The sequence below is a fragment of the Chionomys nivalis genome, chromosome 8 (assembly GCF_950005125.1).
Source record: "Chionomys nivalis chromosome 8, mChiNiv1.1, whole genome shotgun sequence".
Classification (NCBI taxonomy): domain Eukaryota; kingdom Metazoa; phylum Chordata; class Mammalia; order Rodentia; family Cricetidae; genus Chionomys; species Chionomys nivalis.
Genome location: NC_080093.1, coordinates 5898446 through 5916765, shown reverse-complemented (window position 1 = coordinate 5916765; position 18320 = coordinate 5898446). Strand labels below are relative to the sequence as shown.

At 44.8% G+C, this 18320-nt stretch overlaps 1 protein-coding gene across 3 annotated transcripts in view; it reads left to right on the top strand.

Annotated features, from left to right (window-relative positions):
• Acsl5 (acyl-CoA synthetase long chain family member 5) overlaps nucleotides 1-18320 on the top strand; it is a 48403-nt gene that overhangs the window by 7260 nt on the left and 22823 nt on the right. For 2 of the 3 annotated variants that reach the window (XM_057778267.1, XM_057778266.1), the window contains exons 2-3: nucleotides 11207-11391; nucleotides 14669-14777. In XM_057778267.1, the coding sequence (XP_057634250.1) occupies nucleotides 11236-11391; nucleotides 14669-14777 (265 nt within the window). In that variant the 5' untranslated portion in view covers nucleotides 11207-11235. Of the gene's footprint in view, nucleotides 1-10950; nucleotides 10987-11206; nucleotides 11392-14668; nucleotides 14778-18320 lie in introns of those variants that run through there. The other variant, XM_057778268.1, reaches the window with a different exon arrangement.

Genomic DNA, 18320 nt, shown 5'->3' with positions numbered 1-18320 from the left:
CTTGTTCTTTTCTGTTTTGCCGGGGTCTTTTGGCTTTGCTTTTATTTTATTGTGTTTTTGAGGTAGGCTCCCGTGTATTGCAGGCTGGCCCCAAACTCACTATATAGCAGAGTATGTCCTTGAATCTGATCTTCAGAATACTGGGGTGACAGGGCTGCTACCCCTGGTTTATTTGATGTTGGGGATCAAACCTAGGTCTCTGTGCAGCCTGGCCCCGACTCTGCCAGCTTGCTGTATTCTCAGCTCCATTCACCTTTTCCAAAGAGAACAAGGAAATAAAAGGGCTATGGGGACAATAAACACAATTTTCATCACACATACTTCTGTCTGCCCCAAACAGCCAACATTTGGACACACCCCAACAGAGCACATGAGCTCCCTGAGAAAATGGCCTCATCCCCTACTCGCTGAGTAATTCCAAGTGTATTTCCTTCGTGTTGAGTATCTTAACTGCCTGGACGTAGTGGGTCTAAATATCCAAGGGCGTACATGACATGCTCGGGACTCTGCCTTGGTCTCATTTACATTGGGCAGCTATTACCCGGCTAGTGTGAAGTCCCAGCCATGGTATTCCCAAGGAAGATCAAGTAGACTCCAGTCCAGACATCATTGTGGTTCTTCTGAGAGTGAATTCTGCAGTGAGTGTCCATCAACAGATCCCCTCCCCCTGGTTGTCCTCCAAGCCTGTACCAGTGAGGAACAAAAGAAAGAGGTGGCACAGTCTCGGTGGGTTCCCGCTTTACCTTGGGGTCTGTGCTGGGTGTACTGGGATCTAAAGGCTAGGACGGCCTTCACATGGGGTGCCCATGGCATATCCCAGAGGCATTCACTGAGTCACAGAAGCCTTAGCAATCCAGAAGAAGATGCCCGCAGCTCTCCCGGGTTGCAGGCCTGTGTGTGCAATGGATCTTCTTCTGACAGCTCCTCTGATTCATTTACAATGTGCTTGCTTATGGGAGGTGTCTTACCTCTTTCAGCTGTGGCAATCATCGGGCTAAGGAGGGAGAGGGCGGTAGGAGGTGCTTCTTACTTGGTTCTTCTTGTTACTCCACCCCCACCTTTAATCATTTAAACAATAGCGGTCTATCTTTCCATGCTTTGGAAAGCACTCCCCGTCCACTTCCTGGGTCTTTAATAGGGTTCCCTCTTGTGATATTGTTAGCCTGCTCTGCCCACTAATCTTTATGAAGAGCACAAGATGCCATTTGTCTGACTTCCTGAGTGACTGTGCATGCGTGTGCCAGAGAGAGAGGGAAAGAGGAGAGGGGGGAGAGAGACAGAGAGAGAGGGGAGAAAGGAGAGAGAGAAAGAGAGGAGAGAGGGAGAGAGACAGAGAGAGAGAGGAGAAAGGGGGGGGAGAGAGAAGAGAGGGGGGAGAGAGAGGAGAGAGAGAGAGAGACAGAGAGAGGAGAGATAAGCAGAGAGGAGAGAGGGAGAGAGGAGAGAGAAAGAGAGAGGAGATAGAGACAAAAAGAGAGAAGAAAGAGAGGAGAGGGAGAGGAGAGAGAGAGAGAGAGAGGGAGGGAGAGGAGGGAGAGGGAGAGAGAGGGGGGGGAGAGGGAGAGAGAGGGAGAGAGGAGAGTGTGTTTCAGAACACCCAGGAGGAGCAGGTCTGCCCCGTCACGTGGCTGCTGTGAGGCGATGGCCTGAGAGCCCAGGTGTGGCTGAGTGGCTGGGAAGTTACCTGCTGGCTCATGCGTCAGGATCTCACAGCCTTCCTTAGCTACCTGGAAGATGTTGAAAGCTGCACGTTCATGGCTCCTTTGGCACTGTGACTCAGACTCCACCTTTGTTCTGGATTCTTATCTGCTGGGGAGCTGAATGGAAACGTTTCCACTCTCAGACCTGCGGTGCAGGCTGGCTTGCTTAGGGGCCGAGACATCTTTACACACTGGAAGCCCTGGAAAAGGCCCCTGTGGAATGCTGTTTTGTGAGGAGGGATCAACACAGAGGGAAACAAGGCTGGGAGGCAGTGGTGGTGTTCCCAGGTGTGTTCACAGATGCTGTACTGAACTGGGGGCGAGACATTCTACACCAGCCGCCTGAGTCAGAGGCAGGATAATAGCTGTGTATATTAGCTTGGAGATAAAACAAAATACGCATTTCAGATTAAGCAATATGTACCATCAAACATTTCCTTCCCAGTTAGAGCCTCCCTAACCAAAACTCAGCGCTTCTTGTAGAACCTAGTCCCTTTTGCCTATGCTGTTTCATCCTCAATGTTCCACCACGCCATATTGCTTGTCACATTCTCCAATGGACAGGGGTCCCACTTAGCAAGGCACAGTACCCCCCCCCTTTTTTTTTGTTTTTTGAGACAGGGCTTGTAGCAGCTTTGACTGTCCTGGAACTTGCTCTATAGACCAGGCTGGCCTGGAACTCACAGAGATCCACCTGCCTCTGCCTCCCAAGTGCTGGGGTTAAAGTGTGCGCCACCACCGCCTGGCTGGACTGAGCTTGTAATCGTAGCTCTCAGAAGGCTGAAGCAGAATTGTGAGCTTAAGGCTAGCCTGGGCTAGATGATGAGACCTTTTCTCAACCCCCCCCCCAAAAAAATAACAATCTATGCAGACAGGATTTCATAGGATCCATAATGACTACCTGATTTGTTTTTGCATCCTTTAAAGGCCTTTGGTTGAATGGTTAGGAAGCTAAGACTTTCTGGGAAAATCTACTAATTATTCCCCTCCACCTGTCTTTCCTGTGAAGAGTCCCTGCCTTCAGAAGCACCAGTCCCTAAGCAGTCCGTCCCAGTTACCCGAATCACATGCACTTTAGTTAGCAGTAGATGCTGGGGCCGCTCTCAGATCAACACATTGGAATCTGTGTGCTCAGGAAGACTTCCATTGTGGAGAAGTGCTATCGCTAGGTTACCCACCTAAACGGGTAGACTTCTCTGGGCCTTTGTATTTGAAACTTTCCTCTAGCTTTAATGATGTTGACTGTAATAGCGAAGTCTGGACAGGCATAGCTCTAACAATCTACACATACGTTTGTTTAGTCTTTAAAGCACATCACCATCCTAACTAGGGAGATACTGTTGCCATTTTATAGACAGAAGTCATGGAGAGGATTTAAGCTCATGAACTGACTCTGGTCCAAATCCTCAGGCTGTACTTCCTACAATGTTTCTAAGCCCTTTGTTGAGCTGATGGTTTTCTACTGGATAAATTGATGGTAGAATCACTGGGGCAAAGGGCAAACATTTAAACTGTAGCAGAGGGCAATTCCCCCTCTTAAGAGGTTGTACCAAATTTATACTCCACAATTAACATTGCATGTTGTACTCTATTTCTGCTGATTTAACAGGGAATGGGGGAGACAGGCAGGCACTTTTAAGTTTGTATTTTTTGAAAAAAGGTAACTGAAGTTGAATGTCCTGTCCTCAATCTAAGGACTCTATTTTCCCACACACATGCAACTGATATCCCTGCCCTTGTTTCATTGGGTTAGATTTTGTCTCTCTCTGGCTTCTGAGTGTTTAGTGCAGGGAATCGGCTCTTGGCCTATGTACGGTATTTGATGCTTTCCTCATGGTACCTTCCAACGAGGCACTCACTTTTAAAAGTTTAGTGTAATTGAGCTTGTCATTGTTTCTATTTCTGGATTTCAGTTTACACGTCCGTCTTGAGTCTTCCCCACTAACATTCTGAACTTTGTTTTTGTAATACTCTCTTCTTACGCTTCTCATTGTGCTATATTTGAAGACATTGATCCATCTCCAACTTACTTTACTGGAGTAAATCAATAATCAGCTTTATATGTTTTCCCTCTAAGTGGCTACCCTGTTATCCCAGTGTATTTATTGTAGGTAAAGAGAATCTATTTTGATCTTAACTGCTAGTTGATATATGTTTATAATGCCTACTGAGTGTGTTTCATGCATATTTTACTAAATAAATGTGTATACTCAGTAGCTACTAGAAAATTTTCATAGCTCACTAGTGAAATCCAAATGTGATAGTTTGTCCAGTTCCATTATTTTTCCAGACCTTTTTTTACTCTTCATGTGATTTTTATTTTTCTGGGTGTTTTTACAAGATAGTATCAGGTTACCGGGAAAATCATGTTGGTTTTAGAGTTGCGACAGAAGCATAGATTCGAGGAGACAAACCTCAACTGTTTCAGGCATGTTCTTCCATGCACTCACACATGCCACCGTGCATGCATGGAGGCCAGGCGATAGTTTCTGGGAGCCAGCTCTCTCCTCCCATTCTGGGGTTAGCTGGGGTGTCCCGCAAGTTGTCCGCTTTCGTGGTGAGCACCATTATCTTGAGCCATCCCGCCAGCCCTCAACATTTACGTTTTCCCTGCAATGGTGTGTCTTCCATGATATTTAAATTAGTTATTTATATGAAGTATGGGAAGCTTTGACTTCCTTGTGTGCTGAGTTTTTCCTCGCTACCTTACTGGATTGTGTCAGCAATTAAAAAGTAAAAAGTACTGACTGCTTCTATTTCCTAAGAAGGTTTTTTTCCTTTTTTTTTCTTTCCTCTCAGCTTTTTTTTCCATTCTGGCTGCAGCCTCCCCTCACCCATGCTCCCCTCCTAGTCCCTCTCCTGCACCCCCAACCCCCTCCTTTTCTGTCTCCATCCAGGAAAGGGCAGGTATCAATAAAACATGGCATATCAAGTTGCAGTAAGACTAAGCACCTCCCCATGTATTAAGGCTGGGCAAGGTGACCCAGTATGAGAAGTAGGGTCTCAAAAGTCAGTAAAAGAGGCAGAGACAGCTCCTGTTCCTGATGTTACGATCTCCTCTCAGCTTTGGTTTTGTTTGAGATAGTGTATCACTATATTGCCAGGGCTGGTCTCCAACTCCTGGACTCAGATATTCTTCCTGATTCTGCTTCATGAGAATATAGAATCAACTTTTGTCTTGTCCTTTAGTGAAAACTGATGCCACACTTTGTGTGTCTGTTGTATGTGTATGTACCTGGTCATGTATGTGCATGTATGGGCATCCCCATGGGTGCATGTAGAGCCCAACAAGTGTCTTCTATCTTTCCACCTTGTTTCTGTTTTTGAAATAGTGTTTCTCACTGAAACTAGACCTTACTAATTCAGCTAGATTGTGGTCAGTCAACCCCCCAGGATCCTCCACTCTCTGCTTCTCCAGCTCTGAGATTACAGGCACGTGCAACCTTTTTGTTTGTTTGTTTGTTTTTCCTTGAGACAACATCCTCCCTTGCCTGGAAAAAGCACACATTTAACTGACCTTCATTGCACAGTAGTGAAGAGGCTATCCCATTCTTCCAGGTATACTAATGATCCTATTGGCTCGCAACGCCCCTTTGACCTTTGGCTATTGCTTTTCCTGGCCATATCGGCTCTGTGGTTGATAAATGAGGAGGGGTCATTAAGGCTGAGTTAGAAAGGGAAGCCTGGGCCAGAGTTTTCCTACTCGGAATCCTAATGACACCTCAGGAATCCTGGGAGTTTTAGACATGTGACATAGTCTCTAGGAGACAAAAAGCACACAAAAGTATGGAATAATCTGTTAACTAATGGGTGTGAGGACTTGGGAGACCCTGGTCTCCATTTTAATGAGCTTTTACCTATTACAGGAGAAGTCCATATATGCAACAAGAAAACAGAGAAACCAATTAAATCTAAATGAGCCTGGCCACTTTCTAGAAGGCAGATTTTTTTTTTTTAATTTGTAGATGCTGACTTAGATGTGATTATTGCATGGGAAATAGTTATCCAGGAATAGAAAACAAAGAAATCCTGCCTTATCATCTACAGTTCCTCCAAGTCACATAGTGATTGTTGGCTAGACTTCCTATAGATGGGAAAAACACGATCTCTTTAGTCCAGTTCTCTGAGTCTGGTTTGATGTGTATTATGGACCCACCCTTTCCACCGTCTTCCATCTTTAATTCAGTATTTTACCAAAATATTGATGTGAGAGGGTGTGTGTGTATGTGTGTGAAAGCCTGAAGATAACCTTGGGTGTGTGTGTGCGTGTGTGTGTGCACGTGTGTGAAAGCCAGAAGACAACCTCGTGTGTGTGTGCGTGTGTGTGTGCATGTGTGAAAGCCAGAAGACAACCTTGGGTGTGTGTGTGTGTGTGTGTGCATGTGTGAAAGCCAGAAGACAACCTTGTGTGTGTATGTGTGCATGTGTGTGTGCACATGTGTGTGTGTGCACGTGTGTGAAAGCCAGAAGACAACCTTGTGTGTGTGTGTGTGTGCATGTGTGAAAGCCAGAAGACAACCTTGGGTGTGTGTGTGTGTGCATGTGTGTGTGTGTGCACGTGTGTGAAAGCCAGAAGACAACCTCGGGTGTCATTCCTCGAGCACCATCTACCTTGTTTCTTTTTTTGTTTCACTTTTTTCCATCAGGAAGGAGAGTTGGAGCGCAGATTTTCAGCACTAGAGTTAAGGGAAAGACTTAAATGAAGGAATACCAAGTACTGGGTTCTCATAGGAGAGTGTCCCCCTGAGCCACTGGGTTTGGTCCGTCTGTCTGTCCCTCTAGGGATCGTCTGTCTGTCTGTCTCTCTAGGTATCTATCTATCTATCTATCTATCTATCTATCTATCTATCTATCTAGGGATCTATCATCTATGTATCTCTCTATCTGTCTCTCTAGGGATCTGTCTGTCTCTCTAGGGATCTATCTATCATCTATCTATCTATCTTTCTATTTATCTGTCTCTCTAGGGATCTATCTATCATCTATCTATGTATCTCTCTGTCTCTCTAGGGATCTGTCTGTCTGTCTCTCTAGGGATCTATCTATCATCTATCCATCTATCTATCTATCTATCTATCTATCTATCTATCATCTATCTATCTATCTTTCTATCTGTCTGTCTCTCTAGGGATCTATCTATCTATCTATCTTTTGTTTTTTTTTTGATTAAGGGCATGTGCCACCACTTCCCTGCTTTATCTATTTTTGAGACCCAGTCCTTCACTGACCTAAAACTCATTGACTAGGATAGACTGGCTTGCCCATGAACTGCAGAGATCTACCCGTCTCTCCCTTTTGCCTTTTTGATACTAGGATGCAGTCATGCCTACATTATTTTTTTAATGTAGGGTCTGGGATTTGACTCAGGCCCTCATGCTTGTATAGCAAGTACTGTAGCAACCCAGCTGTCCCTCCAGCCCAGCTGCTGTAAAAACAAGACAAGTGTCTCACTACATAGTCCAGGCATGTCTGGAACTTATAACCCCCTTGTCCTGGTTTCCTAAATGCTTGGATTATTACAGCTGTATGCCACAGTGACTGACTTTTCTGTGGTCTAAGATCTGAGAAAGTAGGTTAACCGAAATGATTTAGAACAGATTATCCTTAACTGGAAGACTAGCTAGTTATTCAGCTTAGAGTTTACCAGAAGTTCAGCACGGTGTAGATGCAGGAGGCACAGGAGGAATGAAACCAAGCCCCTGCTTGAAGAAGGAGGTTATCTTGGAAGGATGGTGGGTAACAGGGCTGGGCCTGTTTCACGTGGTGACCAGCACTAGAAAGAAGGGTGGCCTGTGCCCGAGAGGAGAAGCAGCGTTAAACAGGGCGAGCAGGAGTTGGCTGAGGTGACTCCAGAGCCGTGAACAGTGCACAGTCCTATCAGAACTGAAGGAGTAACAGGCAGTGAGATGAGCGAGTGCATAGGCTAACGGATGTGAAGTAAGGTTCTGGACAGTGTAGAGGTAGAACAAAGACACTTTTAAAAATTCAGATTATTATGATGGCCTTATGTATGTGTATGAGTGTGTTTATCTGTGAGTGAATGCCATGTATGTGCAGGCATCTGTGGAAGCCAGAAGAGGGCATCAGATCCTTGAGGCTGGAGTTACAGGGAGTTGTGAGCCCTTGCCACGCTATAGGTGCTAAGAAACAAACTCTGGGTATCCACAAGAACAGGTTTCTTAACCACTGAGCCATTTCTCCAGACCCCCAAATACAGTCTATGGTTTCTTTAATTTTAAAAATGATTTTGTGCTGCTAGGACTCTAACCCAGGCCCCTGCACAAAAATAAAGTATATTACAAGAAAGAGACTATCAAGGGGGGAAATTAGCCTATAGGATCAACCCAGAAGCTAGAGTGACAGTGTAGAGAAGGGCTCACTGTCAGGACTTAAGAACTTCATTCAAACACAGTGAAACTTAATGAATAAACCTCAGCGGATGAGGATGCCATGGTTACCATTCTAGCTCTTAGACTCTACAAACGCTCCCAGGCGTGCTCAAATGAACCAGGGGAAAGTCACCACCCCCCTTGTCCTGGGTCCTGTGTGAAACAAACTGCACTTGGGGTCCAGGCGCCTCAGGAATCCCCTGCAAACACTGGTGCGGTAGCTTTTGCTCTCTGCTTTACTGCCACGCCTCTGTGGGAAGAAATTCGGGAGAAGAGGTGTATGTCCTGCTGCGCCTGGAGTTTCAGTTCCAGGCTGGAGAGCAAGAGAGGGGAGAGAGAGAGAGAAAGAGGGGGAGAGAGAGAGAGAGAGAGAGAGAGAGAGAGAGAGAGAGAGAGAGAGAGAGAGAGAGAAAGAGATTGATTGATTGTACATGAGGACACCCCAACTGGACAGCTCATTTTCGACCCGGGGGCATTAATATTAATATGGCTCTCCCCATACCCAGCAGGGCCATTTGTCAGGGCCCTCGCCTCCTGTGCTGTAAGCCACTCATCCCCCCCCCCCCCCCCCCGCGCCGACTGGGTTCACGTCTGGGACATTGTGAAATGCTCCTCCTGCTGGTCCTCACAAGCTTCTTGGGTCAGTGCTGCCGCCAAGGTTAACGCCACTCTATTTTCAGCTTTGGATTTTGCCCTCTGTGGGGTCAGGGCAACATTTAAGAGGGGACGTGTTCTTATCGATCTCTTTAAAAGCTCCCCACTCATTAAAACTGAGGTTTTATGATATCTTAGTCTTGTGGGTTATCTAAGGAGGAAAAATTTAACAACCTAGTGACTCTGGGCACATGTGACTATGTGGTAACAATTAGCTGTGATTGACAGCATCTGCCCCTCTTGAGACAAGTCAGGGATTCCCAGTCTCCTTTCTCCCAGTGGTTTACCTACAGGCCCTTGGCCCTCCCTCCCCTTTCCACCCTTACCCTACCCCACCACCACTGGACAGAAACTTTATCTTTAGACCATACTTTGAAGACAGTGTTTGTAAGTCTCCCATTTAAGGTCAGCTTGCCATTGAGAAGAGATGGCAACATTCTGAGTCACAAGTCTGTCCCCACAGTTGAAGGAGGTCAGGTAAGGACTTGGGGCAGAAGGAGAAAGCCCAAGTGATAAAATCCAGCTTGGATAACAGCAGTGCCCGAGCCCCACAAGAAGACTGGGGGGCAGGTGGGGACAAGCACTAAGTAGATTTCTTATTGGCTCTGCTACATGCTGCCAAAGCCACAGTTTTCCCGGGGCCACCTCCCTTTCATTCTGTGTTGGAATGGCTGTCCTAAAAATGGTGACCTACCTGGCTGCTCTGACACACTTTGATTCCTGGAGTGGTGCATGGCTGTACAAGCCCAGGCAGAACTGCATTTCTAAGCCCCAGCTGTCAGAACCCTGCCAGGGAATCACAATAGTTCCTTATTGTTTCACAACTCAGCTAGCTGATCTCTGGCTCCTGTTTCTCTTTGATTTTATTTTCTACCCCGACTCTGATGTAGAGAACATGGAGCTTGAGGACTGTTGCTCAGCCTCTGGGCGTTGGTTTCCCTCCAGAAAATGGAAAGAAACCACTCCACAGTCAGACAATGGACTGACCCATGAGAGCAGTGACCCAGAATTCTCTCTTGCATTTGTTCTTGCCCCCACCGCAAGTTTTATGACTTTTCATGGACTAGAATGAAGAGTCGCCTTCGTTGAAGAAGGTTCCAGATGTCAAATAACGACAACTGCCTTAAACACTCTAACTAAAAATAGCTAAGACCATGATCTGATAAAACTTACTGGGCTTGTTTTGCCCCTTTGATTTCGAGTAGGATCAATTTGGCCTGAACTCTGAAATGCTGCTGTCATGTATTGCCGTCAAGTTGGAAGGATGCAGATCTGGGACTTCCTTTGCTGTGATCTGTAAGGCCCCAGATATTTGATCTTGAGTCCTGAGCCTAGAAATGATAAGAAAACAAGGTATATGCGTCTAGCTTTTCCTAGAGAAGGCACAGTGAAAACCAGGGGGGGTGGATTTGCAGAAGCCACTGCACCCTTAGAAACTTCTCTGTTGTTGTTTGTGAAACGGTGCTTCGTGGCATTGGTGTCCACCTTGGCTCATCGCTAGGCATAGTCAGTATTGGCTACTATTAGCCTAACCACGTCTGAAAGTTATGAGGGGACAGGCATAAGGATGGCTCCCTTATGGGGATGCTCTTGGGGCTTTCTAGTAGTTGGGAGCAGAATGTGGCTGGAAATGGTAGGAAAAGCTGGGAAAGAGGAAACCTGGGGTTGCTTCAGTCCCTTTAAGAACCTTTCCTGGCCCAAATTCTTATCCGTCCATCGTATGCTGAGTACATTCTGGACTGCCTTTTTCTGTACTTCAAATGTTTATCTCAGGGGAAAAATGCTTCCTTGGGGCTTCTAAGTTGGGGGTGGGGTGGGATACTGGACACAGGAGGTTGTACTGCTGTTAGTTTTGGTGACCCTCTTGGTGCTTCAAAACAGAAAGTAGCAGGCAGAGCCTATCTGGCCAGCAGGAAATGTCTTTCGTGCACAATGATTGACTTGCGAGACCTGTGACGTCACCTCTGCAGAGGTTCCTTCTGTTTAGTGTATGCCAAGGGAAGTCCAGACGGGAAGAGCTGGACTCTGCCTGAGCAGGGAAAGCTGTCTGGCACACTCTACCCTGCTAGCATATACTAGGTGCCAAGGCGGCCTTCTAGGCTCTTTGGGCCACAAATAAAGAGGCAGTTGGTTCTCACAGTTGGGAAATGATTAACTTGTCTTTTTTGATCCTTTTTGCCTTGTGTGAGGACGGTCAAGTGGCCAGGGTGGAGAACGCTTCCATTATTTTCGACATTGCTAAGGTAAACAGTGCAAGAAATCCTAGAGGGCCTAGCTCTATTTGGAGAGTCTGAGTGTGAGTGTGTGTGTGTGTGTGTGTGTGTGTGTGTGTGAGAGAGAGAGAGAGAGAGAGAGAGAGAGAGAGTCTGTGTGTACATGTGTGCACCTTTGTAAACAGAACTACTGAGTAAAAAAAAATATGCCCACTTCCTTTAACTTTTTCCTTCTTTCTCTTTTTTTAAGGTCTGAATTTCCTGTTGCTGTTCACAAAGATGCTTTTTATTTTTAACTTCTTGTTTTCCCCACTTCCAACTCCGGCCCTGATCTGCCTCCTGACGTTTGGAACGGCCATCTTCCTGTGGCTGATCAACAGGCCTCAGCCGGTCTTACCTCTCATTGACCTGGACAACCAGTCTGTGGGGATTGAGGTAATGTTCCCACTGTCTTCAACTTGTCAGCTTGACTGAACTCAAACTGCAGTTCAAAACCTGGGCATAGCACATGAGCGGGAAGACTGTGAGAAAGTGAACCTCCACTCTTCAAATGTAAATTTCTTCTTCTAGTAAATTCCCTTGAAACAAAATTTTAAAGAGTACTAGAGCCTTAAGGTGACAGTGGTCTAGATCACGGGTTCATACTACTCCCTTTCTTCGCAGATGGGAAGCTGAGGACAGTACTCAAATCTTTAGATGGATCAATTATTCATAAAGGACAGTTTATATATGTCCTTTGAAGCCTAAAATAATTACTGTCTAACTGTTTGGAGAGACACTTTAGTAGAACCAGCTGCATGGAAACATCCAGGGTTTGGTAACGGGAAAGAAGTTGTTTTCTTGAGTTCTGAGTTTCTGTTAATCCTCACCAACACTGGTGCAAGTTGAACAGGTTCATTCCTCTGTTTTACACGTGATGCTCAGCTCCCTCCTGCCCTCTGAAAGTTCCAAGGATGTCTTCCCTAGCTTTCCTTCCTTCGCCCCCCAAGGGGGGCACCATCCATTTTCATCCTATTCCCCTTCAGAGTAAAGAGAATCCTTCTCCATGGCCAGGTGGCCCCTCCTGCCTTTTTCACAGTTTTCCTTCCCCTGCCCCATTTATAATTGATTTGACCCTTCTATCTCGAAACGCCTCCATCTTCTTAATGCCCTTCAGTGAAGCACCTCTTTATGCCCAGGGAAGTCAACCTCACCCATTTAGGTTCCTCCCTCTCTTCTTAGTAGGGTTTGCTTTCACCCTTTGATTCCCCTACAGCAAGGACACCTCTGTAAGGAGAAGGCACAAATTATGTAGGTTTTAATGAGTCATATGTGTCTGTTACAACCACTTCATGCTATGATAAACTGAAAGCAACAGCAACATGTAAATAACGAGCAGCTGGACTGTGTTCAATAAAACTTTATTCATAAAAACAGAGGCAGGCCAGATTCAGACAGTTGTCTGCCAACTCTAAGACATCTGCTTTTGCTAGTGAAATGTTCAGTGGTCAGAGATGTTTGTTCAGCAGGTTGGTGGTCTGAGCTCATCCCGTGAAAGGATGGAAGGAGAGAACAGACTTCACAGAGCTGCCCTTCTGCCCCCATACATGTGCCATGGAACGCACATCTAGACATATTCCAACAAAATACATGTATCCATGTGCTCGAGTGTACACATGCACACACACACAAACAAATACACGTACTCACATGTATATGCTCACATACATGTAAGATATACATGTAAGACCATACTGCAACTTTGAGGTTTAGGACATTGACTGAGGGGCTGCTGAGATGCTCAGTCGGTAGAGGTGCCTAGTGGGTTCAATCCCCTGGGGCCTGAATTGAAAAAAAAAAGGAAAAGAGAAAGAAAAGAAAGAAAAAGGGAGGAGGGAGCTGAAAGCAGAGCTGTGGGAGTGGCAGTGGGGAGTCCGGAAGAGTACACCAGGCCAGAGCTGAGAGAAGTATGTGAGACAGGTACCAGGCTGGTGCCCTGTTGCAGGGTCTAGGAGCCGGAGAGACACCAACAGGCATGGCATTAACAAGGGGAAGAATTATAGGAGCATGTGGAAGGGAGAAGAAGCTGAGAAGACAGACCCTAGAATTGGGGTCAGATTTGATGGATGGTAGGAACCAGCAGAAACAAATGATCTTTAGTTGGGTCAGCAGCTTGGTTTGGGGAGGCCGAAGTCCTCAGAGGGGAGCTCATATATGCCAGTCCTGGGTTTCGGGCACCAGATGAATGAAAAAAAAAAAATGGAGGACATGTCGCTCCTAGGTATGGTGGAGAAGAAGATTTATTGTAGACAAAAGGGAGGACATAGCCAGAGGCGGGGACATCTGAAAGAGTCCAGGCATGACCCTAGCTAGCCACATGAGGACAGGGAGAGAAGAGAGGGGCGAGAGGAGAGGAGAGAGGAGAGGAGAGGAGAGGAGAGGAGAGGAGAGGAGAGGAGAGGAGAGGAGAGGAGAGGCCAGAGAAGAGCTGAGGGTTTGGGGAAGGCGGGGGAGCAGGAGTAAAGGGTAGACAAAAAGGGCTCAGTAACCAAAATGCCTGGATTGTATAGGGAAGGACAGCCCAGCTTCTTGGCTGGAGAAGTTTAGGGTAGGGGCAAGGTTATGCCAGCCATACCATGTAACACCGAGGGATGTTGGGAGTACCTGCGGCCAGGTCTGATTTGATTTGTTAAACAGGCACTTTACCCATTCGTCCCAGGTTTGAGACCTAGCAGGGCCCACATCAGGTAGAAAGTGAGAACCTACTCCAAGTTGCCTTCTGAACTCCACAATGTGCTATGGTACACATGCCAACATATATACACATGCATGCAATAAATAAATAAAACATTAATTTTTTCGTTGAGCTTGGAAGGAAGGGCTCATGGGGGCTGTGCCGGGCCTCCCCTTGGAGAACTATAATTTTTGGAAGCAGCTATTGTATTGAATTTGGAATATTCAATGATGTAGCCACTGGCAAGTTCCCTACAACCCACTGGATTGTTCTTCATTCATACTCAAGTGGACTCTGTCAAGTCCAAAGGAAACTCCAATTTCCCAAACTCCAAAAGGCCGTCGCGGACTATAGGAGACTTGTGAAACCAGTTCCCTTCTGCAAAAGGCCTGACTTTTCCTTAGCACTGGCAGAAGGGACAGATGGTTATCTGTGATGCCTATTAGCATACCAAAGCCCAAGCTGGCCTCCAGGATCCCTCACTGTCCAAAGTGCATGCTGGGCTCTCAGTCCTTCTTACCCTATGCTTCCTCCATCTCACAGGCTTCCCTTCCCCCATGTTCCTCATAACTCAGCTTTCCTGATATATTCCCTCTGTTCTCCCCTTCTCTCTCTAAAGCCTCTCCTCTCATGGCCAGCTCCAGTCTGCCTGCCATGTTCATCTACTTCTTTCTCCCCCTCTGCTCTGGACTCTTCTCTCTCTCTCTCTTTCTCATCTACAATAAAACCATTCACCTTAACCTTACCACGATACAGATTCCCAGCCCCTATGAAAGCGGGAGGGGGAATGTTGGGAGAAGGGAGAGAGGTGGGAGTGGGAAGGGCCAGAGAGGGTGAGGGGGCATACATGCTTCAATGATCAAATTTAATTTTAAAAGTTGACTAAAGAAGGAAATATCCCTGTGGCTTGAGAAGTCAGCAATCAGGATATCTGCCGTAAAGTTTCAGGGAGAACAGAGAGGAGCCCAGACTTTGTCTAAACTTGGTCCTGTGTCCTAGGGAGGAGCACGGAGAGGTGCATTCCAGAAGAACAATCACCTAATCCTTAATTACTTCTCTGATGCCACAACGGTGTATGAAATTTTCCAACGAGGACTCGCTGTGTCTGGTAAGCCTGGCCTTGTCTGTAAGAAAGCCCAGCAGGTTCTGGGTCACTCTGCTCCTCCCTGTCTGCCTTCTAAAGCTCCAGCCATGTGAAGGCTGTGGCCCACAAAGAGCTACCGTGCCTAGTGGCATAAAGCACCCTATCAGAATGAGGGCTGCTGGAAGGCATGCAGAACTCCATTCCTTCCACATCAGGTTTCAACACACTCTGTACCAACAAAAGAAGAAGCCTCCCTACCCAGGCATGGACCAGTACTGTGTACACAGGTGTTTGGAGAGGCTCACTACACATTGCATTTGTTTAAGAACTTTTCATAAAGTGTTTCCTGGCAGTCAATACACATAAACAACCCGAGCCAGGATTAACAGCTGAGATTTAGAAATGTTCTCAGCTCTTTCTTGATGTCTGCATCATGCTTTTGGTCCTGCCATCATGTTATCCCTGGGTCTTGAAAAAAAGAATCAAATAGGCTTTGTGAAGTTTATTTGGAACAAATGAAGTCTTGATAATGTCTCATGCTGTTGAACCCAGGGCTAGGCATCCATGTTTCCTTTCTTAACTGCCTGTCTTACAGCGTTCTCTCTCTCTCTCTCTCTCTCTCTCTCTCTCTCTCCCTCCCTCCCTCCCTCCCTCCCTCCCTCCCTCCCTCCCTCAGCAACATTTTGCCTGGCATCAGTCTACCTGTGTGGCAGTTATTTTTCCCTCCATTTCCATGTATCCTGTCCCTACCTCCTGCTCCCTAATAAATAACCAACAGCTACTTCCCAAATAACTGACTCAGAGACTAAATATAAATTATAACTGCTTGACTGACAGCATGGGCTTGTTAGTAGTCAACTCTTACATTTAAAATAACCCATATTTCTTATCTATGCTTTAACATGTGGCTCATGGCTTGTTACCTCTTTTTCTACATATCCTGCTTCCTAAGTGGCTGGCTGGTGTCTCCTCGGACCCTGCCCTTCCTCATCCCATCATTCTCACCTTGGCTTTCCCACCTAACTTCATTCTGTTCAGCTACTGACCAGCCAGTTTGTTTATTAAACCAACCATAGTGACATATATTCACACAGTGTACAGAGGATTATTCCACAGCATTTCCCCCTTTTTGTCTAATTAAAAGGGAAGGTTTTAACTTTAACATAATAAAATTATATACAACAAAAGCAGTTATCAAGTAAGATTTAGTTACACTATCCAATCTATTTTCATTTTTGTAAACTTAGAGAAAATACTATTATCTATCTTACCGAGTCTAAAGTTTTATATCTAATTTAGCTTTTATTATAACTAAGGAAAACTATAACTGTCTAGTCTTCAACTCCGTCAAAGATCCCAGAAGGGTGTAATGTTACCTAATGTCAGGACCTCAGGCTATCTAGACAATCGCCCTAAGTTCCTCTATGCAATCTTAGGGCATCCAACTCTGGCCTACAGGCCTAGTATATCTTACAGATTTCCTGTGTTGCAGAGAATTCTGAAAGACTGTCCTACCTTAATTTGGTAAAGTTTAGCAGTCATCTTTTCTTGTGTCCTACTGGTCCAATTTAGACAGTATCTACCAGCAATTGAGCCAAGGACAATTTCTTTGCTCACATGGGTAGTTTTTGCCATAAAGAAAACAAATTCGTTATGCCATAAAGAAAACAAACATCATCTTTGTTGAAATAGAATGGTGTTACCAGGAGCATATGTGTCTCTCTGTCATAAAAAGCCTTAGACTATTAAAAATATTAAATGACATATTCTGTAGGTCTTTGAAATGTTTGAAGACTGTCTATCTGAATATGTATCTGTGTATGACCTTGAAAACATACCTAACATGACTATAAGTTTTATTATTATACATTAATCTGTATTTCTTAAGTATACATCCCATTTTTGTGGCTTTTTTTCAAGACAGAGTTCTCTGTAGCTTTGGAGCCTGTCTTGGAACTAGTTCTTATAGACCAGATTGGCCTCAAACTCACAGATGTACACCTGCCTCTGGTTCCTGAGTGCTGGGATTAATGGCATGTGCCACACTGCCTGGACTTAATTTTACATTTTTAAATTAATTGTATAAACATAATACCTTAAACAAGAGCAAAAACATATATATAATTACAAAATTAACTTTAAATTTGCATCAGTAAACCAAAATCCATACCAATGTAAAATATTTAAGATTAATGATTGTTCTTTGGGTTAAAGTAGATTCAATCAATAATCTACCCTTTTATCCTATCATTTCTATTTCCCCTTTTTCTTTTTAGAATGAGATCCTGGAATGTAATTTTCTTTGGTTAGCTTTTTTTCTTACCATTACCAATAATAACATGTAAACCTCTTAATGACAATAAATAACCCCTCAAATGAGGATAAATAAGCATAACCATCTTTTTAGAATGTGGGCATAGTTCTCTAGACTGCTTTCTGTTGTTTGAGGGTGCTAGTAATCTTTGGATCCTGAGAAAATTTAGTATAATGGTTAAGCCTTGGCTGTAGTATTCTGTAAGGTTGGATTATCTCAGCCAGCATCCTTAAAGCTGTCATAGATGTTGGATCATCTGGGCCACCCATTTTTATTGGTGTCTGGTCCTCTGTTCTGAAAATACATAAAATTTAAAGGTAACATATATCTGCATTAATACAAGTATACACTGAACATTGTACACAAGTCAGCCAAAGATGATTTTTTGTTTTATGTTTAAGCAAGTAAAATACATATCTGTGTTCTGTAGTTCTTTTAGATTTATTTCTTTATGTTTGTAGTCAGATTTTTCAGGGGGGTCTTCCTTGATCAAAGTTGATGCATATTAATCTAAAATGAGTCCTTAGCCTCTCATTACCTGTGGAAATAAAAGCATAACCTCTCCCCCAAAGTAATACATTTTCTGACTTAAATTTTGAAGTCAAGATATTTTTAAAATATATAGGTTGACTGAATCTAGCAGTTTTTACAATCCAGTATGTCTTTGTAGCCAAGAAACTGAAAGACAATACAATAACATACACAATCTAGATTCTCAGTGATTTTCCCATCTTTATGTGGCTTGTTAGATTTTTTTATTACTCTGTTTTTAAGGACTTTCTCTATCTACCCTTTTTCTTTTCTTTCTCAAGACTACACATATTTTTAAACACACTGTAGCCTGCTTACAGGGTTTTTTTTTTCATCTGACTTCTTTTTGTGTATCTGTAATCCTGTTCTGTCTGCATAGGCAAAATTTAAACTACTGTGTAAGATAGATCATGGTATACTGGTGTTGGCTCCCCCCCTTCAGTTCCCTGAGAGCCTATTTCTCATGGCAGAGGAAACTTTATCACCAGGTCTAGCAACCCCAACTCCAGGAAGTTTCTGAGTCTACACTGTCACCGAGCATGGTGTTATCCATTGCTCATAGATCCCAATCAAGTGTCTGGCAACAGGACCTCTCAAAAGAGCCACCCAGCTGTTGGTACTAAGTCAGGAAGCAGTCTCTTAAAGGAAATGTCCCTTTGCTCACCACCAGCAAACAGCCCACCTGAGAAAAGGTGGTTACAAGCTGTGCTTGACTCCATTTG